General features: G+C 52.8%; 1 protein-coding gene across 3 annotated transcripts in view; it reads left to right on the top strand.

Moving 5' to 3' along the window:
* Positions 1–5012: 5012 nt before the first annotated feature.
* The window catches only part of SRGAP3 (SLIT-ROBO Rho GTPase activating protein 3), a 243661-nt gene continuing 224092 nt past the window's right edge, over positions 5013–24581 (top strand). For all 3 annotated transcript variants that reach the window (XM_062200379.1, XM_062200380.1, XM_062200381.1), the window contains exon 1: positions 5013–5797. In XM_062200379.1, coding sequence (XP_062056363.1) covers positions 5731–5797 — 67 coding nt within the window. In that variant the 5' untranslated portion in view covers positions 5013–5730. The remainder of the gene's footprint in view (positions 5798–24581) is intronic.

Genomic DNA, 24581 nt, shown 5'->3' with positions numbered 1-24581 from the left:
GGGATCCCAGGAGGCATCTTGTTTTTTAATTTTTAAATTTTAATTAAATTTATTTTTAAAGATTTATTTTGTTTATTTGAAAGAGTTACAGAGAGAGGTAAAGCCAGAGAGAGAGAGAGAGAGAGAGAGAGGTCTTCCATCCGCTGGTTTACTCCTCAAATGACCGCAATGGCCATAGCTGAACTGATCTGAAGCCAGGAGCTTCTGGGTCTCCCACGTGGGTACAGGGGCCCTAGGACTTAGGTCATCTTCCCTGCTTTCCCAGGCCATAGTAGAGAGATGGATTGGAAGCAGAGCAGCCAGGACTCGAACTAGCACCCATATGGGATGCCAGCGCTATAAGCTGGGACTGTAACCCACTATTAAAGCCACAGAGCCAGCCCCCCGCCTTTAAAAAATATTTATTTATTTATTTATTTGAAAGTCAGAGTTACAGCCAGACCAGGGGTGTGGTTGGGGGGGAGAGAATGAATCGATCTTCCACCTGTTGGTTTACTCCCCAGATGGCCATGATGGCCAGTACTGGGCCACGCTGAAGCCGGGAGCTTCATCTGGGGCTTCCACGTGGGTGGCAAGGGCCCAAGCGCTTGGGCAATCTTCCGCTGCTTTCCCAGACCTTTGGCAGGGAGCTGGATTGGAAATGAAGCAACCAAGACAAATGCTGGTGTTGCAGGCAGTGGCTTTACCTGCTACACCACAATGCCGCCCCCCGCCCCACGGAGGCATTTGACTGCTGTATCACACACCTACCGCAGCGTGTTTTTACAGCTCACCCACGCTGTGGTGTGTATCAGCACATCACTTCTTTTCATGGCTGAGTAATATCCCCCTGTGAGCAGAAACCACGTTTTCTTCATCCATTCATCCATTGATGGGCATCTGGGCTGTTTGATTTGCTGGCTGATGAGAACATTTGGTACAGGTAGTGTATTAGAGGAAGCAGTCCTGGGTTGTCTTTGTGCCTACAATGCTTTTTGCCAGGCAGAACTGTGGAAAGATTGTCATACAGTGGAATTTGTCAGGCACTTCCGGCTTTTGGATTTTGTGGCCAACCTTATGCTTTAGGTGATAAAATATTCTCCCATCTACGTTTGTGCTGGCCAGCTCATTTCCTTATCAGTAAACAGGAATTAACTATGGCCCTGCTTGGTTGTTGTGGGCACCAAACAAGACAAATAACTCAAAGGCTTTTACAAAACACGGTACGGTGCACTCCCTAGCAAGCGTCACTCTTGCTGTTCAAGTCTCGTGTGGTGGCACCACCAGCTGAGTTCCGGTCCTGCTTCGCCGTGCAGAGCTGAGAAGAGGACAGGGCTGCTCCCTGAGCCAGCCAGGGACACAGGCATGGGTAGCCGTGTGGAGGATGTCGCTGGATTAGTCATGTTGGATTGGGTGGGGGTGGGGTGGGGGGGTGGAATGCTTACATTTGACCAGAAAAATAAAATTGCCTTGAACTGAAAGCTTTTTTGTTTCTGCTTCTGGTCACTCTTCCTTCAAGTGGAGGTTTTCTTGTTGTTGTTGTTTTTGCTTTTGTTTTTCTGTACCGGGCAAGAAACCAGTTCAGTGAGTTTTGTATTATTTAGCTGTGCTTCTAGTGGAAGCCTCACCCACAGTCATTTGCGGCTTGTTTTCATGGTATTTTTAACTCCACATTCTCTGTTTTAAATGGAAAACTTTGAGTCGGACACTATTTTGAAACAAATACAGAGAGGGTGAAAAATTAGGTTAATCCTGGACAGGAACTCCTCCTCTGACGACCTTGGGAATAGAGTCATAGCCTGGGTATGTCCCTGGGCCCTGGGGAGGGCTGGGCCTGGGCTTGAACACAGGTCAGTCTCTAGCTCGCTGTGTGACCTGGCCCAGCTGCTGCACTGTGCAGGGCCTCTTTCTCCAGGAGTGAGCATAGCACCCGACCCAGAGCGATGGAACAAGAAGTCAGGGACAAAAGTCTGTGTAGAGTGAGTGGCTCCTGAGCATATGGAAGGAGCACTGAGTAAATACTAGCTCGTGGTCTCACTCAAGAATATCTGTATGAATTTGGGCCAAGAGCCCCAGGGAGGTGGACTGCACCCTAACCCTTGGGGACGGCACAGATCAAGTCACTGGGTACAGCCCCTTCCTGCTGCGGGAGCAGCTCGGATCTGTTGCTGCCTGCGAAGTGCGATGTTAGGCGTGGCTGTTGGTTCTAGCACAGCAAGGACAAAGTGGCCTTACAGTGACGATGGGTACAGAAGGGTTGCTTGTGGCTGGGGCAAGCAAGGGTGACCTGGAGGGAGGGGGCGTGTGCCAGGCCCTGCTTAGGTCACAGCTACTCTTCTTGGGGCTAGAAGATGAGGGATGATGTGGTTTCGCTGTGTGTGGTGGTGATGGAGCCCCCAGGAGTGCAACTGTTTTCATCTCTTCCTGCTCCCAACCCCAGAGCTCTGGCCATTGGCCCACTTGCTTTGGCCCTAAAGGAGAATAGATAACCTTGGGCCTTCTTGCTTGCTGCCAAGCACTGTAAATCCATGATCACATGGGGTCTTGTGCAGCGACTGAGGGCAGTCACCTGACAGATTAGGAAACTGAGGCCCAGCGTGGGTGTGGCAGTTCCAGCAGGCCCCTATAATAGTGCTAAGTGGCAGAGCCGGAGCATAAACCGCCGTGTGTCCTACCCGACAATCAGCTTCCCGGCCTTCAGCACGTGGCTTCATGCCGGACTCTGCTTCTGTTCCTAAGGCTTCTCTGACATTTCCGTGGTTCCAGGCCTTCCGTGTGGGTCTCCCAGGAATGTTTGTGGATTTTAAATTTTAATCATAGTGAAGAGAGCTGACTGCTTCTGTGTGAGGTCACTTGCTGAAGTTCTCATGAGCTCTGGGTTCGTGGCACAGCCGGGGCTGGCACCCATGCAGTCACTTCCCAGGGTGTTCTCTCTGCGTTCCCAGGTTTCTTGGGGTCCCCAGGCTTGGACCAGGGCTGCTAATCCCCCGCTGACTCTTGTGGCCTCAGCTGATTTTGGCTTCTCAGAGGGGAATGGCACAGGGCCTGACCATGCACTAGGAGGGCCAGGCAAGAGGTGACAGCAAGTCTGCGGGGCTCCAGCTTCTACTCCTGAACTTTGTGACCTCCAGTGTCCGGCTCAAGGCTGTAATAAGCCCATGACTCACTCAGTTGGACTTCTCCTTGGGCTTGGTCCGAACACACCCTGTGCTTTCATACCTGTGGGCCTTGGCTGCTTTCTCTGTAGGCGCATGTAGCTCTACCTCACCCCTACCTAGCCTGTTTGAGGACCCCCATGGCTCGCCACCTCCTCTAGGAAGCCTCCAGGGACTGGCCTGGATAATGGATTCATTTCTGAACCCATACCAAGTCGTGTGCTGATGGGAGTCTACTCTTATTTTGAGATATTTGTGAAAACTTCCAGCAGGGGACACTCAGGTGTGAATGACTGATCGTGGGACATTCCACTGGTCGGCCACCGTCCAGTGCTTCGTCCCAGCTTCACAGTCTCCTGCTCCCCGGATGCATGTGCAGTGGGTTGGCTTGCTCTCCTGGAAGGTGGAGACTAAGCATTTCTCGGAGCAGGCTCTGGTGTCTGACAGTCTGGGTGGGAATGCTGCTTCCTCAGGCACATCACTTCCTGTATCTACTCCTCCATCCCTTCCTCTGTAAGAGACCAGTGCTTACACCTGTGGTGGGCACAAACTCCTTGTCCCCAAGGAGTTTGGTGGGGGGATATAACTGGAGACTCAGAATTGCTGTCATTTATTGAGTGCTTACTCCGTGCTGGCCGCAACTTAGCTTTGCATTCTTGCTTTTGAAAAAATGATTCATTCATTTATTTTTATTTACTTGAAATAGAGATAGAGATATCTTCCATCTGTTGGTTCACTTCCCAAATGGCTGCAACAGCCAGGGCAGGGCCAGGCTAACACTAGGAGCTGGGAACTCCATCTGGGTCTCCCACGTGTGTTCCAGGGGCCATCTGCTGCTGCTTTCCCAGGTGCATTAGCAAGGGGCCAGATTGGAAGCAGAACAGCCAGGATTCAAACCAGTGCTGGGATATGGAGTGCCGGCGCTGCTGTGCCAGGACACAGGCTCCAGCTTTGCATTCTTCCTTGATGTTTCCAAGAGTTCCCCTCCTCCTGGATGGCCCCCACCATGCAATAGTCTTTCCCCACAACACTTAGCCTTCCCTACCCTATTATATAATTGACTCATTATGTTGATTTCTCATCTTCCCTTCCCAGGGCCTCTAGCTTGGTACAGCTCCAGGGGCACCATTCACAGCGTGCCGTGCTCCAGGGCTGCTTTTGCCGAGTAGTCTGTGAATGGTGGTGACTCCCAGAGCTGTGTGATTTGCAGGCCCTGGAGTTCCAGGATTGTGTGTGTGTGTGTATTTTGATTTTCATATTCCTGTGCCCACTGTGGTGCTGCACCTAGACTCAGCTTTTGGGAGACAACTGCTGGAAGCTAAGTGGAAGAGTCCCTGCCCCTCCCCCCCTAGAGCCCATTTTACTGCTGAGGAGAATGGGGCTCAACAAGTCAGGAATTTGTCTAAAACCCCACAGGCCACTGGCCCAGGTCCTGTTCGCATATCTGGTCTCAAAGGCTTTGCGAAGCTGTGTGTCTGGAACTCTGGGCATTGTCCCTGCCACCAAGTAATTGCTCAACAAACAGCAATGCCCTTGGCCACGTGGGTCAGGCCCTCCCCTCAACCCCAGGCCGAGCGCACGCCATCCATGGAGAGGCTGCGTGTAGTTGCACACAGCAAAGAAAAGGGGGATCTTTTGTTTTAGAAAGAAAAATCCCTGACCCAGTGGCTGGCGGTTGGAGTCTGCGGGAGCCTCCCAGGCCTCTCCAGCCCTGCTCATTTTCCTGCTGCCTTTCCTTTTGTGAGTGTTTCTTCCCCTTTCTGCTTGCAGTGAGTTCTGCTCTCCTGTAGGCTACAATGTGTCAGTTGTTATAAAATCCGGGAGGCGGAGCCTAGTGACGAGGCGGTGGGGGAGAGCTCGCTGCTGCCGGCCCTGCAGGGCGAGCAGTCGGCCCAGGGGTTCACGGAGCTTCGGCGTTGCAGTGCGAAAACTTCCAGCTTGCTCTGCTGGCTTTGATCCTCGCTGGACATCAGATCCGAGGCGCTGAAGGGAGGGAGGATGCGAGATGACCGGCCCTCTGGCAACCTGACCATCTCCTTAGCCTTGGAGAGCGAGCCGGGAGCTGACTGCACGACCCAGGAGGGGCCCCGCCTCTCGGTGGATGTGTGTGTGTGTGTGTGTGTGAGTGAGCGGGCGGGTGTACTGTGTGCATGTGAGGGTGTGTGTGTGTGAGTGTGGATGTGTGTGTGCACACCACAACTGTGTGTAAGCGTGTCTGGGTGAGTGTGCGCATGCACGCATGAGTGTGTATGTGTGTGTGTGTGTTTGTGTGTGAGTACTCTTGGTTATTATTATTTTTTTTTTGGAAGAAAATTCTTGAAAATCTGGGGCAGGTTACCATGCTCCTAGGGTGGGTCTTCTGCAAGAGGAGCTGACCAGAACAAGCTGCTGGAGCCATTTCTCTGCAAGAAAAGAGAATTTTCCTCTCTGAAGGAGAAGGATTTGGGCCCCTGCTCTGCAGCTCAGTGAAAGAGATTAGCCCCTAAACCTGTGAAATCGACCAGAGCAGTGTGATTACCGTAGCCGGAGAGAGGACTTGGGAAGAAAAGGAGAAAGAAAGCCAACAGCCTGCTAGTGCCTTCGGCTGCGTCGGAAGATGTCATCTCAAACTAAGTTCAAGAAAGACAAAGAGATCATCGCTGAATACGAGGCTCAAATAAAAGGTAAGCTGTGGGCTGGGAGTCTCCCCTCCTCCCCTCTCGCTCGGCCCCGGCCCCGGCCCCGGCCCCGGCCCCGGCTCCGGTTCTGCCCCGCGCTCCTCCCTGCCATCACGCAGTGCCGCTGTGCATCAATAATCTTATTGTGCAGAGGAACGGCCCGGCCGCGGCCACACAAGTCCAGGCTGGTTTCAGCTGCGGGGAGCTCTGGGCTGGCGTGTGGATCCGAACACGGGCAGCGTTCTCTGCATTGCAGGTGTGCGAGGAGGATCCTACGCCTGACTTGGGGAGTGTCACGGGCACTCCATCATCTTGGCAGTGACATGTCACTCTCAGGCCATTTTGACAGTCTTCCCCGTCATGGCAGAAGCCCCTTAGGACTGCCGTGTGTTGTCCCGATCTGCCCCCCCCGCCCCTGCTGTGGGTTTTGGTGGTGGTGGTGGTTTGTGCCTGCCTCTCCCTCTGGCTGGAATTCACATGCATGTGCACAGGCAGACGCTGGCATCCTTGGGCGGCACTTCTTTGTCGGTGTCTCGCTGGCCTGGATGGCCATGGATTAACGGTTATGGGGCTTATTGATCCAGGCTAATGCAGGCATTTAGGCGTACAGAGGAAGCTCAGTGCAGAGAATGTGTTCCCTCTCGGTGTGCCGCCCAATGGCTGTGTGCACCAGCATTTAGTGTCAGCAGCTTTCGTTCAAAGCCAGCACCTCGGCGTGCCGTGTGGGCTGGTAGGCGCTGCCCGGCTTCCTGGTTCCTGGGGAAGCCTGCCGAGAGGGTGGGATGACCGCTGGCTGCGAGCTCCAGCTCTGGTGCCACTGGAGACAGACTTCTGGGGAAGCCGCTCCCTGGATCCATGTGAACCAGGAGGGAGCTTCAGGGAAGGACACGACCGCAGAGCTGAAGGCAGCTGGGGTGGGGGAGTCTTCGTTGGAGCAGACGGGGGTCTTCGCCCACCCACCACGGCCTTGGTTCAGCCTGGGCTCAGTCTGCCCTGCTTACCCTTTCTCCAAGAGTGTGCCCCAAGGGAAGCCTGGGCCCCTGCCCCTCGGTGTCCGTTTTCTTCCTGACCGTGACGCTCCTTGCTGCGACACAGGGTGTGCTGTGGTGTCTGAAGGAAAGAGGGCATGCAGTGTCGTCCCTGGTGGCCGTTGGGGCCCATGTCTGCCGTTACCATTTGACCGCTGAGCACCTTGGCTTACCTGGGGCTTGAGCCATCTGAGGTGGCCACACCTGCTCCCAGTGCCCCAGGCAGGGGGGCAGCCTTCCCAGGCTTCTCAGTTGCCCTGCACGCTTCAGACGCTGGGGAACTTTGGGAGGGCAGCAGCCACCAGGGCAGGGCTCTGCTTTTTTCACCCTGGTCTCGCCCTCAGTCTTTGGCCTTTTAGTTCTGGTGAATCCTGCATGCTAATGACCACCGGGCAGACCCTGGTCTTGAAGAGCAGAGAGCCCTGCCTTCCCTGGTCTCCTCCTCTTGGGCGTGCAGCGCAGTGGCGAGCACAGGGGCTTGCCAGGTTTCAGCCTTCTTGCCAGTCGAGAAGCAAGCCCTTGACCGGTGAACGCGCTCGGCCTCTCCCTACAAAAGCAGAGCCTGAGAACACACACTTGGCCACGAGCGTATGCCTTATCAGGCTCATCTGGCCAATGGTGTTTTCCAGGAGGAGCTGGGGACGGAGATGTGGGGTTCTGGCCAGTCTGGGTTTTGGAAGCCGGGTAGGAGCCGGGTGCGTCTTGTGTCTGGAGGGCTGCTGCTGTTGGGCCAGTGAACTTTACTCAGGATCAGCGCAGCACCAATGCCTCCGGCGGATTCTTTTACTCTTTACCTTTCACCTTTTTAAACAACCGATCAGCACGTAACCAGGTAAGGAATTTCATCAGGAAATTTGTCTACGCAATCTCATCTCTAACATTCTCGAAGTTTCTCTGCGTTCTGGTCAAGGGAATTCAATTTCATTTCTGTGGAGTTGGCACCTGCGAGACGCGGGTCCAGTGGCTGCGCTGCCCCAGATCCTCTGGGACCTTTTCTTGCCAAACAGCGCTGATTGCGCTTCTTGCTGCCTGCGTGCTTTCTGGAGCTCCCTCCCAGATGTCCCACTCTCGGCCCCCACAGCCTACAGAAGGGTTCATCCCCACGGTGGGGAAACTGAGGCCCAGTTGTGCTGAGTGACTGGCTGCAGGTCACAAGGCCAGCCTTCTCCCAGGCCTGCTGTCCCCCGTGCATTGTTGGCCTGCGCGGGATTGATGTTGGAGGCAGATGGCAGTTTTGTGGTGGGGACCGCGGCCTCCTGATCAGGGCCATTGTTCCCCCTCCGAGTTTCACCGTGGCCTTTGTGGCTCGCCTCCAAAGCCCGTTGGACCAAGCGCTGGAAATAATGCCCAGTGCCGGTGATCTTTCTCTGGCCCACCTAGCTGGACGGACTTTTGTGTGCCATGGATTTTGTGAAGGGAACTTTTGATTTTTAAAAATGGTGAACTCTTTGCTGACTTACTTTCTTTTATGTCTTTGTGAAGAATCTTCTGACCTAACAAAGGCAGTGTTTCTTTGCTGTTGTAGACCCTTCTACTCTCCTGCCTTCTCTTGTGCTGCCAGGTGTGTGAACCCCTTTGCTCATACACCTGTGTATGTGAGCCATGTACTTGCACGGTTCCAGCGATGGCAGCTCATCCAGCCAAGCCCACGTATCCCATTTTTGCACAGTTCTGGCCCTCACACAAGCCACTTATTCATACATCGCACCGAGTTCTTTCCTCATCCCCCTATTAGCTGTGTAGTTCTTACCTCTTGGGACTTGATAGTCCAGGGTGCTTCTCCCCTGTGGCCGCTGTGTGGGTGCCTGGAGCCTCTGGTGATAGCCCCAGACTTCGGTGACCCACGCTGGCTAGGTCAGGTGGTTCACGGCTGCGCCTCCTGTCTCCAGTGTTCTTCGCATCTACCACATCCTGGCTTGAAACTCCAGGTCTCAGGGGGGCCGGGCAGAGAAATGAGCAAGGGAAGTCGGCCCGGAGAGGGTGTTCACGGCAGCTGGCCCTGTTCAGCGGGGTGGCAGAGGAAGGGGTACCGTTGATCGTGAGGGACCTGTCTTAAGCGGCAGCCACAGCTCAGGTTCAGCTGCTTGTGGTCGTTAGGAACAGAAGGCCAGCTGGCTCCCGTTTTCCAGCAGAGGCCAGAATTCTGGATCAGAGCTGTGTGTCTTTGAAGAGGTCCTGCCAAGGGTCTTCTAAAAGACCGCTGTCATCACCCCACCCGGATAGTGGTGCTGAGCTCTGCGTATGCGTCTCTGGATGTGGCTGGAGAAAGGAAAGGATGATCGCCTCCTCTGTGCTGCCTGTGCTGCTTCTGTTAACATGGCCCAAGGGGTGAATTGGCCTCTTCGGCTGGTCACCCACTCCTTGCATTGTGTGCCTTCTGTCAGCTGTAGTGTTACCGTCTCCCAGGCTGGGAGCCTTGCGAGAAGGAAGAAAATGAGCTGAATGTCACACGGCTTCTTGGTTCCCCTGTGCAGCCTTCTCATGGACACAGCATCCTGCTCCAGGTGCTCCTAAGTGGCCCTCGACCCCTCTGTTCAAGAACCTTGCCTGTGACATCACTCTCTCTTCGGCCTGGAACTGGCCAGCTCTGTCTCCCATCCCCTTTGAAAATCAGAATGGCTTCTGCTTTCTGGCAGCCGTCCCGCTCTCTGCACACCCTGCAGGTAATCGATAGTGCCCGCAGGCCCTCTCGGCTTCCGGGGCTCTGATTCCTCCCGCCGCCAGCCATGGCGGCCTGGTCTGCGTTTATGCAGAGTTCCTGTCTCCACTTCAGTCCAATAGAATATTGCAGTAGAAATGCAGAGATGGACTTCAGTGCTTCCATTTTTACTTTTTTTAAAAGATTTATTTCTTTGAAATGGAGAAAGACACAGAGAAAGGGAGAGATAGATAGGGATTTTCTGTCTGCTGGTTCAATCTCCAGCTGGCTACAATGGCCAGGGCTGGGCCATGTTGAAGCCAGGAGCCTGGGACTCCATCTAGGTCTGTCAGGTGAATGGCAGGGGCCCAAGCATTTGGGCCATCATTCTCTACTTTTCCAGGTGCTTAACAGAGTTGAAAGGGAAGTGGAGCAGCTGGGACTTGAACAAGCACTCTGATATGGGATGCCCATGTTGTAGACTGCGGCTCATCTCAGTGCGCCAGCCACAATGCTGGTCCCTCAGTATTTTATTTTTTATTATATGTCCACATTTACTTCAGGCTGTCTTTTTTTTTTTTTTTTTTAAAGATCTATTTATTCATTTGAAAGGCAGAGCTACAGAGGGGCAGAGGCAGAGAGAGAGAGGGGAGAGAGGTCTTCCATCTTCTGGTTCACTCCCCAAATGGCCACAACAGCCAGAGCTGGGCCAATCCGAAGCCAGGAGCCAGGAGCTTCTTCCAGGTCTCCCATGTAGGTGTAGGGGCTCGAGGACTTGGGCCGTCTTCCACTGCTTTCCCAGGCCACACCAAAGAGCTGGTTTGCAAGTGGAGCAACCAAGACTCCAACTGGCGCCCACGTGGGATGCTGGCACTGCAGGTGGCGGCTTTACCTGCTACACCACAGTGCCAGTCCCCAGGCTGTCTTCTTCATAACACAAGCCTTGAACCAGGGGAGGAAGGGCAGGTACAGAGGGCAGTCCCCCAGGAGCGGTGTTTACTCATTCATTCATGCATTAATTCAGCAAACACTGATGACCTGCGTTGTTCTTGGTGCTGGGCATTAGGGGAGATGCAGAGTGTGTAGGGTACATTTCTTTTTCTTTACTTTTCTTTTTTTGTTTTTTGAGTTTTCTGGGAATATGTTGATGGAAAAAAAGAGAAGGGAATAAAACACACAAAACTTGCAGCATATGTGGCCTGCAGTGACCTCCTTGGGACACTCACTGACTTGAGCAGGATTTTCCCAGGCAAGCAGGCTGGTTGGGGAGGCAGTGGGGTGTAGTGGGGCCTGTGGCCCGCCTGGGAGCTCACCTAGGGGTGTAGCTGCTTGTCCCTGGCCTGTCGTCGCAGGGTGGGCAGTGAGCCTGGAACGGTCAGTTCTTACGTGCTTCAAGGGCATCCTGGACTGCTCAACACACTCTCCTGATTTTTAAACGGTGGCTGGGTTTTTAAAAAACCCTACGCTGCCCGGACAAACACGTTGCAGGGTAGGACACTTTGAGCCTGTTGGGCCACCAGTTTGCAACTTGGAGACTGTGAACTAGAGTTCCTAAAATGCCTCCTTGATGGGGTGTCAGCCGGTGCCTGCCTCCAGTTGGTTCTTTCCTCTGTCAGGAGCCAGTGCCCATACAGTGACACTGGACCATGTGTCTCTCTGTACCCCTTCCCGCCTCCCAGTCTCCCCCATCTGGGCCTGTACAGCGAAGGGTTTTCTTTTGGCCTGGCTGACTCCCGGTCACCTGTGAGCTGGCTACAGCAAGCCCTTCTCCCACGCCAGGCGCAGTGACCCCCTTCCCTGCGCTTCTCTTCACCTTGTCATCCTTAACTGCACCGGTGCATTCCGGCCACGAGCGCACAGGAGGTAGAGAGGCTTCCAGTGCTCGCGCTTCCCCCAGTGGGCCCAGCGTGTGATTGGTTGAGAGAGTGGCTGGCAAGGCATTGACAAGTTTGACTCTCATAACTCCGTGGGCGAAGCGCTCATTTTCTCTGCCATGTGCCTTTGTTGGGTTGGCCTGCTGTAACAAACACCACAGATGGGCAGCTTTTATTTATGTCTCATAATTTGGGAGGCCAGGCAGTCCAAGAGGAAGGTGCTGGCAGCTTCAGCTCTCGGTGAGGGCTGCTGCTGCTGATTTGTAGACGCTGCCTCTCTCTGGGTGCTCTCGTGGCCTCCCCTCGAGACTGGCTTGCGTGTGTGTATGGGAGAGAAAGAACTCTCTTCTTCTTCTGCTTCTTTTTTAAAAATTTATTTGTTTTATTTATTTGAAAGGTAGACAGTTGCTTCTCGGCTGAGATCGAGTAGTATCTGTTCTTGTCAGTTCAAAGGTAAAGAGACAGAGACAGATCTTCTGTCCACTGGTTCACCCCAAGATGCCTGCAACAGCTGGAGCTGGGCCAGGCTGAAGCTAGGAGCCTACAATCCAGTCTGGGGCTCCTGCATTCATGGTCCTGAGCCATCGGTGCTGCCTCGCAGGGCGCACAGTAGCACGTAGGTGGAACAGGACAGGGAGCCAGGAGTCTGTTTCAGGTACTCTCATATGAGACGCAGGCATCCCAAGTGGTGTCTCGAGCACTGCCCCAGACACCTCCCCCTTCCCTCCTCTTAAGCCACGTGTGTACTTGAAAACTTTATGGAACATGGAATTACAAGGCAAATTTATGTTGGTGTCAAAAAAAAAAATTGAAATTCCTATATAGGAGGAGTCTTCAAAAAGCTTGTGGAAAATGCATATTGTCATGACAAAACTGTGTATGGATTTCAGAATTTTTTGGCACAAAAATAAACTTAGCTTTTGATTCCATTTTTTCCACAAACTTTTTGAAGTTTGGGCATGAATTCCAGCCCAAGGGCCTCACCTTATTGATCTAATCTCATTCCAGTCCCCATGAATATCCTCACATCGAGGGTAACTGAGTGTTGGGGGGCACACAGCCAGTCCACAACATTATCCGTGATTGCTGTCCCACTGGAAATGTGAAGAAATGTTCTTCATGGTTCGAGTTTCCTCGTCTGTCCCTGGTGGAGGGAACCTGGCTGGTGGAGATGGGGTGGCTACTGTTATGGTGGAGGCCCCCGGTCCCTTACTCACAATGGGGTGCCTGTGCAGCCTTCCCTCCACGCCCTCCCAGACCTGTCCATGTAGGCTATTTCTGGAGGTTTCTTTCTTTTTCTTTTTTTTTAAGAACCACCAGAAATAATGTTAGGACAATCTTTCCTTTCCAGAAACGTGTATTTTTCATTCACTCAGGGGCTGTTACACACACGCTTCAGGCCGTGTAGGGGGAGGTAACTCAAGTTTCCTTCTGCTTCCGTGTCTCAGTAGTGTGCAGAGCATCTCGTTTCGCGATCCTTGTAACTCCGTGAGATAGTTGTTATTATTCTCATTCTATAGATTAAAAGCTGATGTCCACAGAAATAAAATAAATGACGTGGTGGTGCACAGCGCGCAGAGGCACAGTCAGGTGTCACACGGAGTCTCCCCAGCTCTTGCTGGTACAGAAAGTAGCTGTGCACCCAGGCAAGGGGGCTCCATGACCTGGGGTTCATCTGGGGCCAGGAACAAGGCCTTAACCTTTGGTACCTGCCCTTCCCCAAACCTCTGCCTCCTGCTGACCCAGCCACTCCTCCTTCTCGCTCCAGTGTACATGTCGTTGGGCGTGTCAGAGCCCTTCACTGCCACCCAGGGGTTCATTTTGTGAGTCTCCCTGCTTATCTCTGCTGGAGGCTCCCTCTCGCCAGCCAGCCCAGGCCTCTGCCAACCTGTGAGTCTCAGCTGTTTCCTACTCCGTATCCCCTTTGTCCCCTCCCACCCCACCCCCACGAGTGGACACTGATGCTGGTGAAGGGTCCTGCTTTCGGATTCCTTCCAGACTGTCCTGTGCTGTGAGAGCAGAGATTTTCTGCTTGGTGTCTTGCTGTAGCCCAGAGCCTGCCATCCTGTTGGTGATCAATAAACATGACAGAGTGGAATTGCTGTGCCTAGCGGTGGTGGCCTGGGAGGCAGAGTGGTGCCTTGGAACAAAAGATGAGGCAATGGCATCTGGCGGGGCGGTGGACTGTGCGTGGTTGGGAGAAGAGGCCAGGCTGCTGCTTTTAACATTATAAAATTTATTTAAGGCCAGCACTGTGGCTTAACAGGCTAATCCTCCGCCTTGCGGCGCCGGCACACCGGGTTCTAGTCCCGGTTGGGGCGCTGGATTCTATCCCGGTTGCCCCTCTTCCAGGCCAGCTCTCTGCTATGGCCCGGGAGTGCAGTGGATGATGGCCCAAGTGCTTGGGCCCTGCACCCGCATGGGAGACCAGGAGAAGCACCTGGCTCCTTGCTTCGGATTAGCACGATGCGCCGGCCGCGGTGGCCATTAGAGGGTGAACCAACGGCAAAAAGGAAGACCTTTCTCTCTGTCTCTCTCTCTCTCACTATCCACTCTGCCTGTCAAAAAAAAAAAATTTATTTAAGGGGCTGGCACTGTGGTGTGGTGGGTAAAGCTACTGGCTGCAGGGCTGGCATCCCATATGGGCACCGGTTCAAGTCCTGGCTGCACCATTTCTGATCCAGCTCTCTGCTATGGCCTGGGGAAGCAGTATAAGATGGCCCAAGTCCTTGGGCCCCTGCACCCATGTGGGAGGCCCGGAGGAAGCTCCTGGCTTCAGATCGGCACAGCTCCGGCCTTTGTGGAATGAACCAGCAGATGGAAGACCTCTCTCTCTCTCTCTCTCTCTCTCTCTCTCTCTCTCTCTCTGCCTCTGCCTCTGCCTCTCTGTAACTCTGCCTTTCAAATAAATAAATAAACCTTGAAAAAATTTAATTTGAAACGCAGAGAGAGAGAGAGAGAGAGATTGAGAGAGAGGAAGAAATCTTCCATCCGTGATTTTACTCCCCAGTGCTGCGCAGCTGGAGCTGGCCAGGCTGAACTTTGGAACTCTGAGTCTCCCATGGGGGTAGCAGGGACCCAAGTACTTGAGTCATCCCTGTTGCCTCCCAGGGCCTCCATCATCAGGAAGCTGGAAGTGGAAGCGGAGCGGGGACCCCACTGGGAACTCTGTTATGGGATGCGGGTGTCCCAAGTGTTGTCTTCACAGCTGTGCCAGGTGCCCCTCACCAGGCTTGTTCTTGAAACCCACCGAGTGCTTTGCGTGGAAGGGAGCAGGGCTGACTTCTTAAAGGGGCAGAGATGGAGAACATCTGGGACCCAGGAAGCAGGGTCTTGGGCTCAGTTTCCCCTGGGAAATGCTTCGTTCCTAACCGCTTGTCCTTGTTTTTGAAACACTTTGGCCAGCAGGAGTGGGCCTTTGGTGCTGCTCTGTCTACCCGCATAACCCTTAGGCCAGTCCAGGTTTAGGGAGCTGTTAGCTGAAGTTTGTGCTCTGTGAGACTGGAGATTAAGAAGTGCTGGGGGAAAAAAAAGAGACGTGCGTTCAAATAGGTCTTGAGAACTGTAGGAGAAACTGAGTGAGACGACTCCATTCCCCAGGCAGGCCTTGTGGGAGCCGTGACCGCCTTCAGTAGCAGGTGCTGGGAGGGTCCCCGAGGCTCCCTGAGACTTATTCCACCTCATGCACGCTTTCTAAGGACTCTCTCCCAAGGCTGCTCCTTGGACGACATTTCGGCCCGCATCAGGCTGCGCTATCAGCAGATCACCCAGCCTCCTTCCCTTCCCCCTCTTGCCCAGTGCCCTCATTTTTTTTGTTGCCCCTTTCTAGGGGGCAGGTTGAGGAGGGGATGGGGCCAAGCCACCGTGCCTGGGTCAGCTCAGTGACGCGAGCATGACGCTGCCATTGAGCTTCCACACTGCCAGTTCCAGGGAGCTCAGCTGTCCATCTCAGTGGCAGCTGGGAGACAGCTCTGCCTTCATTCACGTGGGCGTGTGATGGGGAGCCGGGTGGGGGTGGGGTGCTGCTGCAGGGGACTCTGGCTCCGCCCTGGTATGGTCCGGTCTGTGGTGCTAGTGCAGATGGATACAGAAGCCCATGCCCCTTGGGCCCCAGAAGGAGCATACCTCAGCCACAAATCCAGGTGCACAAGAGGCAGGTTTTTCTGTGACTCAGTGTCAACCTCACTGCTTGGAGTTTCTCTCCGGTTTCTCCCAGGGCTGGGTCCCAGGCTCCTAGGGGGCCTTAGGTGGCCAGGCCAGGGCTATTAGGAGGACACCTGGTGTGGTTTCCCATCAGTTACTTGGGCAGCAGCTGGGCTCTCTTCCTTCCTGCTGATAGGTCTTTAGTGGTCAGCTGGTGTCAGGGGCCCTACTTTGTTGCCTGGCCCCTTCAGCTTGATCTGCAGGCCCTGGTGCCATCGTGATGTCACACACCTTGCTGGGCTGCAGGGGACTCAGGGCACTGTCTCTGCCTGTCCTGGCCACGCCCAGCATTGCTTCTCCCTGCCTGGGCGGGCCCCAGGTCCTGTGCATTCTGAGACCCTGTGAGTGGGTCAGCTCTTTCTTCAGCTCCCTCCCTCGCTGGGTTGTGGGGCGCGGGCACAGGCAGGGGGCAGATTTCTCTCTTACAGATCCGTAATACTGGCGTGAGTTTGCTTTGCTTAGTCTCCTCCACGGAGCAGAAGCTCAGGTGTGTGTGGAGGGTGGGTAGCGTGTGGGATGCATGTGGTAGCCTGTCTTCAGCGTGTCTCACAGTTGCTGTCCATCACCTGTGTGATTTCTCTTTGAAAGTCAAAAACCAATCATGGACGCTTTCTCCATACTGTCCCTGAGGCCGTGAACACAGAATGTTCTGGTGGGTTGCAAAGTGTCCCGGCAGTCTGAGGGAATATGGCAGATGACCTTCTGTCCTTGAGCATGTCAGCAGTGGTCAGTTTCCTTTTGTCTGTCTCCAGCCCCCTAGCCCTGACCACAGTTGCTTGACCAGAGCAATGTCCTCCTGACTCAGGGTTCCTCACCCATGAGTGACAACTGGACTGCAGAGAGTTTAACTACATACCTGCCTCTACCCATAGGAGCCCTACCTTAACCCCACTCCTATACAAAAATATCCCCAGGGAGCAAAATAGTCCCCCAGTTGAGGACCATAGTTCCAACCCATTTTCCTGCTTCTTCTCTTGTCCCTGCAGTCCATTCTCCCCACTGTGTCCAGCAGTAATCCCCCACAGTTTCAGTCTGATTGTGCCACTCCCCTGTTTAAACCCTTCAGTGTGGAGTCAGCATTGTGGAGAAGTGGGGTAAGCCATCACCTGCATGGTGGCATTCCACATGAGCCCCACTTGGAGTCCTGGCTACTCCGCTCCTGATTCCGATCCTGCTGATGCACCTGGGAGAGCAGCAGATGGCCCAAGTGCTTGAGTCCTTTCCCCCAATATAGGAGAGTAGATGATGTTCCAGGTTTCTAGCTTCAATCTGGCCCAGGCCTGGCTGTTGCTGCCATTTGGGGAGTGAACCAGGGGATGGAAAGTCTCTTTCTCTGTCTTTCCCTCTCACTCTGTAACTCTGCCTTTCAAATAAATAAATAAATCTTTAAAAAACATAAATAAACCTCCCAATGACATCTCATCACGTGACAGTGGACTCCAAACCTCTAGACTGAGCTTACAGGGCCAGGATCTCTCCGCCTTGTCCCCTCCCCTGGCCACTCTCCCCTTGTCACCTTCTCGCATTCTGGCCCCTGCTGGTTCCTTGAGTTCTCCAAGCTTGTCCCTGTTTTGGGCTTTACACTTAACTTTTCCCATAGATTGCTGTTTGGCTGGCTCCTCGTTGGTGTTCAGCTCCCAGGCGGTTTGTTGCCCATGCCCACTCAACCTCAGGAGCTGAGCTGCCACGCTCTGTTGGACCAGCGGGCTGCATGCTCTTCTTTGTTCTTCCCTTGTTTCTTTCATCTCTGCCCCAGGATGAAAGCTCTGTAAGAACAGGACTTTGGATTCTCACGCTCTTTTGTGTTTTCATAGTTCAGGGCTGGGGTATGATGGGTGCTCACAGTTTTAGTAAGTTGTAATGGACTTTGCACGTAAGAACAGGTGTAGAAGGAGGCGGGTCCACGCTTCCCCTGATCCTGGCTGGGGGCAGCTCAGGAAGATGAGGAATCCAGAGAGGATATTTGCATCCATCCAGAGCCACCTGACGGACGGCTCAGAAGGGAGTGGAGAGAACCTGCGGCCATGTGTGGGAACACTGCTGGGAATCCAGCGCGATCTGGCATGCACCTGAGATGGGGACACAACGAAGGACAAAATGCAGTCTCCATCCCTGGCCTTGGTGAACCCATGGTTTTCTAGGGAAGAAAGTTATACAAGCAGGTCAGTTACGTAGGATTCAGTGTACTGAGTACCAGGACAGCGCTAGAACCATGCACTGCAGCTGCTTGGGAGAGCAGGAGAGATTCTTAGAGAAGAAAGGATTTTCGAGTGGGGTTTTGAAAGATGAGTAGAAGCTCTCCAGATGGTGAAGCCGTTTCATGAAGAGGGACCAGCACACACACAACATGGCTGAGATGGGGGCTGACGAACAGACCCTGGATGCTTGGGAAATGCTGAGAGGTTTGATGTGGCTGACGCTCCTTCGGTGAAATGAGGCCGGGCTGGGAGGTGATGCTGGAGAGGGGAGGAGCTCCTTACCAGCAGATCCCGTCCGTGTGATGAGGACCCTATTTGTTTATTTATTTAAACATTGATTTTATTTATTTGAAAGTCAGAGTTACACACAGAGAGAAGGAGAGGCAGAGAGAGAGAGAGAGGTCTTCCATGTGCTGGTTCAGTCCCTAGATGGCCGTAACGACCAGAGCTGTGCTGATCCAAAGCCAGTAGCCTTGAGCTTCCTCTGGGTTTCCCACACTGGTGCAGGGGCCCAAAGGTTTGGGTCATCTTCTACTGCTTTCCCAGGCTACAGCAGAGAGCTGGATCGGAAGTGGAACAGCCAGGACTCAAACCAGCGCCCATATGGGATGCTGGTACTGCAGGTGGTGGCTTTACCTGCTGTGCCACAGTTACAGCCCCTATTTATTAAGCATTGAAAAATTTCATTTGCATTTTTAGTATTTGAGAGGCAGAGAGAGACAGACAGATAGACACACCGATGGGGGAGAGATTGTCCATCTGCTGGTTCATTCCCCAGATGCCTTCAGTAGCCAAGGCTGGGTCAGGCCAAAGCTGGTTTGCTGGGGCCGGTGCTGTGGTACAATATTTTAATCCTCCACCTGTGATGCTGGCACCCCATTTCAGCACCAGTTCTAGTTCTGGCTGTTCCTCTTCTGACCCAGCTCTCTGCTACGCCCTGGGAAAGCAGTAGAAGATGGCCCAAGTGCTTGGGACTCTGTACCGACATGGGAGACTGGGCAGAAGCTCCTGGCTCCAGGCTTCGGATCGGCACAGCTCTGGCCATAGTGACCATCTGGGGAGTGAATCAGCGGATGGAAGACCTTTTTCTCTGTTTCTCCCTCTCACTGTCTGTAACTCTACTTCTCAAACAAATAAATAAAATCTTAAAAAAAAAACAAAACTAGTTTGCAACTCAGTCTGAGTCTCCCACGTGGGTGGCAGGGATCCAAGTACTTGATAAGTCTTGATCTTGGAAATCTAAACCACTGGCCATTCTCCCTCCCTCAGTCCCTGCAGTCACCACTCTATCTTCTGCTTCTCCGACTTTGACTCACCTAAGTGGGATCACATGGTATCTGACTTTGTGTGATGGCTCACGTCACTTCATACCATCCCTCAGGGCTCATCCACGTTACAGTGTGTGTCACTCTTCCCCTCCCCCTGTTTAAAGCCAAATCGCATTCCATTGCACAGACTGACCACATTTTGTCCATCCACTTGGCTGTCCATGGACTCTTGGTTGAGTCCCTGTTCAGCCATTGTGAATAGTGGGGCTGTGAATATGAAATAGAGGAATCTTTTACAACTCTTGTTGATTTTGGGTATAATGCATAGTCATTATTTTAAAAGTTTTAAAGATATAGAGAAATGAAGCACAGATACAATATTAAAAAAAGAATTGAGACGCCTCTACCCGAGATAACTACTGTAAACATGCAGAGCATTGCCTTCTGGACTTCACAGCTCTCTCAGGTATAGATAGGCTTGTATGCAGGTATTGATTTTATACCTGTATATAGCAAAAGTAGGATCTTGTGTCTTTTATGCAAATTTGTAAAAAATAAAGCTGGCAAGTGACTAGTGGCTTGTAGGCTTGTGGTCCAACGTGGACAGAGCTTGCCCAGTAAGCACATCAGTAGGTGTGACCTCCCGCCATCAGTTCCACTGGCACCCTCTGGACGGCTGCTGGTTTATTGGAAACCATTCCACTGTGCTGATTGGCTTGTGCTGGTCACTTGTGACCCAGCTCTTTGTAGATTTGTTTAAAATTTGTATAAAACTGCTTGCACCCACGGCAACTTCCTCCCCTCTGTATCCGCTCTACACCGCCGGCAGGACTTGCCCCTCCCAGCCCCTGGCAGTCTCAGTTCCTGCGGAGATGCAGGCAGCAGGAAGTGTTCCAAGGGGAGTTTTCCCCTGCAGAGCAGGTTACGCTCCTGTGGGTGCCTGTCCTCTGCTGCCCCTCTGCTCTCCTTGTGCTGACTTTCCTGGTTGTCAGGGGGCACTTGTAGGATTCCTGATTGCCGGTCTGCTCCTGAAGGCGGTAGCTTGCTATCCTCTTGCTGAGAACCAGGCTCTGCACCTATTGTCTCGATGGAACTTTCACTACAGACGTGGCCAGTGACAATGTCCTGTCTTATCCATACAGGAGGTTTTGGGTCGCCTAAAGATTTTTAAAAATTTATTTTATTTTATTTATTTATTTGCCAGAGTTAGACAGTGAGAGAGAGAGAGACAGAGAGAAAGGTCTTCCTTCCTTTGGTTCACTCCCCAAATGGCCGCAATGGCCAGTGCTGTGCCTATCCGAAGCCAGAAGCCAGGTGTTTCTTCCTGGTCTCCCATGCAGGTGCAGAAGCCCAAGCACTTGGGCCATCCTCCACTGCACTCCCGGGCCACAGCAGAGAGCTGGACTGGAAGAGGAGCAGTCGGGACTAGAACAGGTGCCCATATGGGATGCCGGTGCGGCTGGTGGAGGATTAACCAAGTGAGCCATGGCGCCAGCTCCATGGGTCTCCTAAGGATTTATCACCTTGGGGAAACTGAGACAGAGCCATAGTTACCCCCTGGCTTCTGACTTCTGAAAATTGATGTCTCCTTGACCTCTCGCCCTGGCCCCCTGGACTCCTGACCTTTTGACTGGCTGTGGTCTTTTTGGTTTATTTGTCCCTTGACCCTCAGCTGACCTGGAACTCTGCCCTTGGCCACATCTGCCTGGGTCAGGCCCCCGTCTCTCCCAAGAGCATCTCTTTGTTGCTGGATCTCATCTTTGACACAATATTGCCTTTGAAATTCTGCTCCAAAAATGGCAGAGGCCTCACTGTTCTTTGCCAGAAACATGGGATTATGTTACTTGGGGTAGTGTGAAAGAAATGCTAGGAATGTGGTGGGCCAGTTCACTTAGATTTAGTTTGGTGAGCTCCTACCGTGTTCCCTGCCCTCACTGAGTTTGTAACTCTGTGAGAAGTCACACCATACCGTGTAGTTACCAAGGCATCAAGTATTTCATAAGGGGTGGTGCAGGAAGCCCGGGGAGCCTTCTGCAGGTGGGCTAAATGGTTCAAGATACTGTTGGTGACTTTGACATTGATCTGTAAAGCTGAGTCCTACTGGCACCGCTTATCTCATTGTCATCATTTCCTGAGCTCTTCAGGGCCTAGGCAACACCATCTGCATTTAGAGAATGATCAGACGTCATCAAAATATTTAAGAGGTCAGGAAGATCAGTGCTTCTAAGAGTAAAAGATGGAAATGGTTCTAGAAAAGGAGTTTTCTGGTAGTTCTACTCAGGATGGTAAATGCAATTGTGGGGTAAGTTGCTTTTTTTTTTTTTTTTAAGATTTATTTATTTATTTGAAAGTCAGAGTTACACAGAAAGAGAAAGAGAGGCAGAGAGAGAGAGGTCTTCCATCCACTGGTTCACTCCCCAGTTGGCCACAGTGGCTGGAGGTATGCCGATCCGAAGCCAGGAGCTTCTTCCAGGTCTCCCAGCCGGTGCAGTGGCCCAAAGATTTGGGCCATCTTCCACTCCTTTCCCAGGCCACAACAGAGAGCTGGATAGGAAGTGGAGCAGCCGGGACTCGAACTGGCGCCCATATGGGATGCCGGTGTTTCAGGCCAGGGCGTTAACCCACTGTGCCACAGCGCCGGCCCCGGTCTTGCTGCCTTTCAAGTAAGTAATGAAAAAAACAAAAAACCAAAAAAACCCCAAAAACTAAAAAACCAAAACTAAAAAACTAAAGTTACAGAAGTAGATGGCAAGGAAATGGGATGTGAAAGGAGGCAGCTGTGCTGTGGAGCCCTCGCTCCGGCCAGAACCACGCAGCCCTGGTTCTGAGTCATGGCTCTTGGCCAGTCAGCTGAGTGGCCCTGCATGCCAAGTCAGCTTTTCCTCGCTTGAACAAAGGAGGTAATAATACTGCACATGGAATAGCACAGGTCGGCTTTGTCCAGCACAATGCTTAGCGCCCGTGGCAGTCATCAGGCAACGTGTGGGGTGTGGCATTCAGACCCTGCACAGTGCATCTGAGCCTGCAGGTGAGGCTGTCTGAGGTGCATGTGGCTGGAGTTGCCAGCAGGGGTGAGTGGGCAGAGAACGTTCTAGTAAGTGATAGGCAGGCACGATGCTTTCTTTGCCTACTGTAACATTTCTCCCAGGGGTTCCTGGACCACCAGCCTCAGCGTCACCTGGGAGGAGGCTGTAACTAACTCAGGTTCTGGGATGCCTCAGACTCACTGAATCATAGCCTCGGCGGGTGGGGGGGGGGTGGTCCTGGGAATCTGTATTTTGTGGGTGCCCCAGGTTTCATGAACTTAAAATATTTGTCCCTGGACTATAGAAACTCACCTATTTTGTGCATCTTTGATGGCAGAAGAACATTTGACAATTAAGTACACTTATGGCAGAAGGCCAAAGAAAGCAGGCCCCCAAGATGCATGTGTGTGTGTTCCAGGTACGCTTTTCACAGGGGACCACCCCGGTCTGTGTGTGGGGGGGGCATTAAAAAGAATGTGATGCTTCCTGCCGTGAAGGTTTGATCCTGGGGACAAGGCCCGGGAACTGGAGTAGGGGACAGATGGCAGTGATCGGGCCAGTGGGAAGGAGACGTAGGAGTCTCTATACTCTTCACTTGTGGTTGGCCTCCACGATGAGCATGCACTACTTTGCCAATCTGACAAATGAGGAGGGGATTTATGGGTGGCATTCCTTCTGGGGAGGCTGCTCAGACATCAGACACCTGTGGGAGAGACTTGAGTTGTGCTTAACCTACTATGGTGGTCACGATGGGCTGTGGGAGTAATTGCCACAATGAAATGGCCTGTTTCACTGGATCATTCCGCTAAGAGGAATCCAAGGTTTTACAGAGGAGAAGGGGAGGTCAAACAAACTGTCCACAGCTTCCAGGTGGCAGAGCTGGGATCTGAGCCCAGCCCCAACAATCTGCAGGATTACTCTTAGAATTGATTATCAATGACCATTGACAAGATCCAGTGGCCGGGAAACTGTTCTTCCATGTGTGTGTGTGTGTGTATATATATATACAAATACAAATAGAAATACAAATACAAAATATATATATATATATATATATATATATATATTTAGATTCTAAAAGATGGGATAGAGGTGGAAAAGCTGAGCTCACCCTGTCTACTTACTGGGCTTAAATCTGGAGGCACGCTGGCGCTTTGGCCACGGCCTGGGGTCTGCAGTCATGGGACCTACTTTTCCATTGGATCTGTTTTTGGAGTGAGCCACGCATGCATTCTGCTTACTGACCTTAAAGGGTGGTTGCTGTGAGGATCAAAGAGGGTGATATGTAGGAGAGCGAGCCCCCAGGACGGCAGGCGCGGTCATTGCTTCTGGGTTTCATGCTGTGGTTGCTGTGGGCTTGTGTGCCTATCTCCCTGCGAGCTCAGGTTGTGCCCTGTTGAATGTGTTCCTGGGTCCTCTCGCTTAGTGTTTGCCACACAGCAGGCGCTCCAAGCAAGTCCTGGAATAGCTATCAGGACAGAAAAGCACACACACAGTTCAGCTGAGGCCGATGGGAATATTGGGATCGCCTCGCAGAAAGCATCATCTCCCACAGTTGACAAACAAGGTCCTCAACCAGAATGCTACTGCTTGGAGGCAGGTGAAGAACTTCATGAAGGGAAGCTTCATTGCCCAGTTTCTGAAGAAACCGAGCTGTGTCTCTGCCCTGCGGCCCTGTCCCGCGAGTGTCAGTGGTTTCCAAGGGAGGCGAGATGCATGCAGAGCGATGGGGAAAAGACAAAACCTGGTTCTGCTGGAGCAAGTCTCCCAAGAAGCAGGAATGCTCCCGGACCACCATTCTCCCTTTTTTGTCAGAGCTCTGGAATGAGCCTCCTCCCAGCTCCTCACACAAAGGCCCCTTTGGCCTCTACCCCAGACTTTGGCTGGTCAACCACAAAGTCCCTTATTTCCCCTGGAAGTGGGAAAACGTCCAGTTTCTTACAAAACTGGAAGGGTGATGTGGGGCTCAACTGGGGGGTTCTGGTACCTCCAAGGCCCGGATGATTACCATCTGAATGGTCAGCCACAGGGATTGAAGCCAAATCTGGTAGCAGAGCGCTGAGCTAGACTTGCCATTAGGAAAGAGGAGATCAGTCTCTGCTTGGCCCTCTGACTCTGTTCCATGCGTGGCCACGGACCTGCATTCCTTCCCCCTTTCCCAAGCCAGCTCCCTGAGCACAGCCCAGCCCCACGGCACCACTGACAAGGTCAGCTGCTGGAACAAGTGCCAATTCCTTCATGGACTGTTGTCAGCCTGGGAGAGGTCTCCAGTGGCCTGCCAGACGACTCTGCCTGTGCAGCATTCTAATTGAGTATTTGGATGAGGGCATGAGCGAGCCTGTCCACTTGGAGAACGGCAGGAGAGCAGCGAGGCAGCCTCAGCGCAGACTCCTTGACATGGAGTCCTGATAAACCTGTCATAGCAGCAAATAGCATGTGCGTAGAAAACGCATTTAACACACCCCACCTACGGACACTCTAGCGTAATCTATCCCCCCTGAAATGTGATCTGAACACTTATCTTAGCCTAAAGGTGGGCAACATCATTTCACTCA

Source organism: Lepus europaeus, chromosome 9 (genome assembly GCF_033115175.1).
Source record: "Lepus europaeus isolate LE1 chromosome 9, mLepTim1.pri, whole genome shotgun sequence".
Classification (NCBI taxonomy): Eukaryota; Metazoa; Chordata; class Mammalia; order Lagomorpha; family Leporidae; genus Lepus; species Lepus europaeus.
Note: the sequence above shows the minus strand (reverse complement) of the source record. Positions and strands in the feature narration are given on the sequence as shown.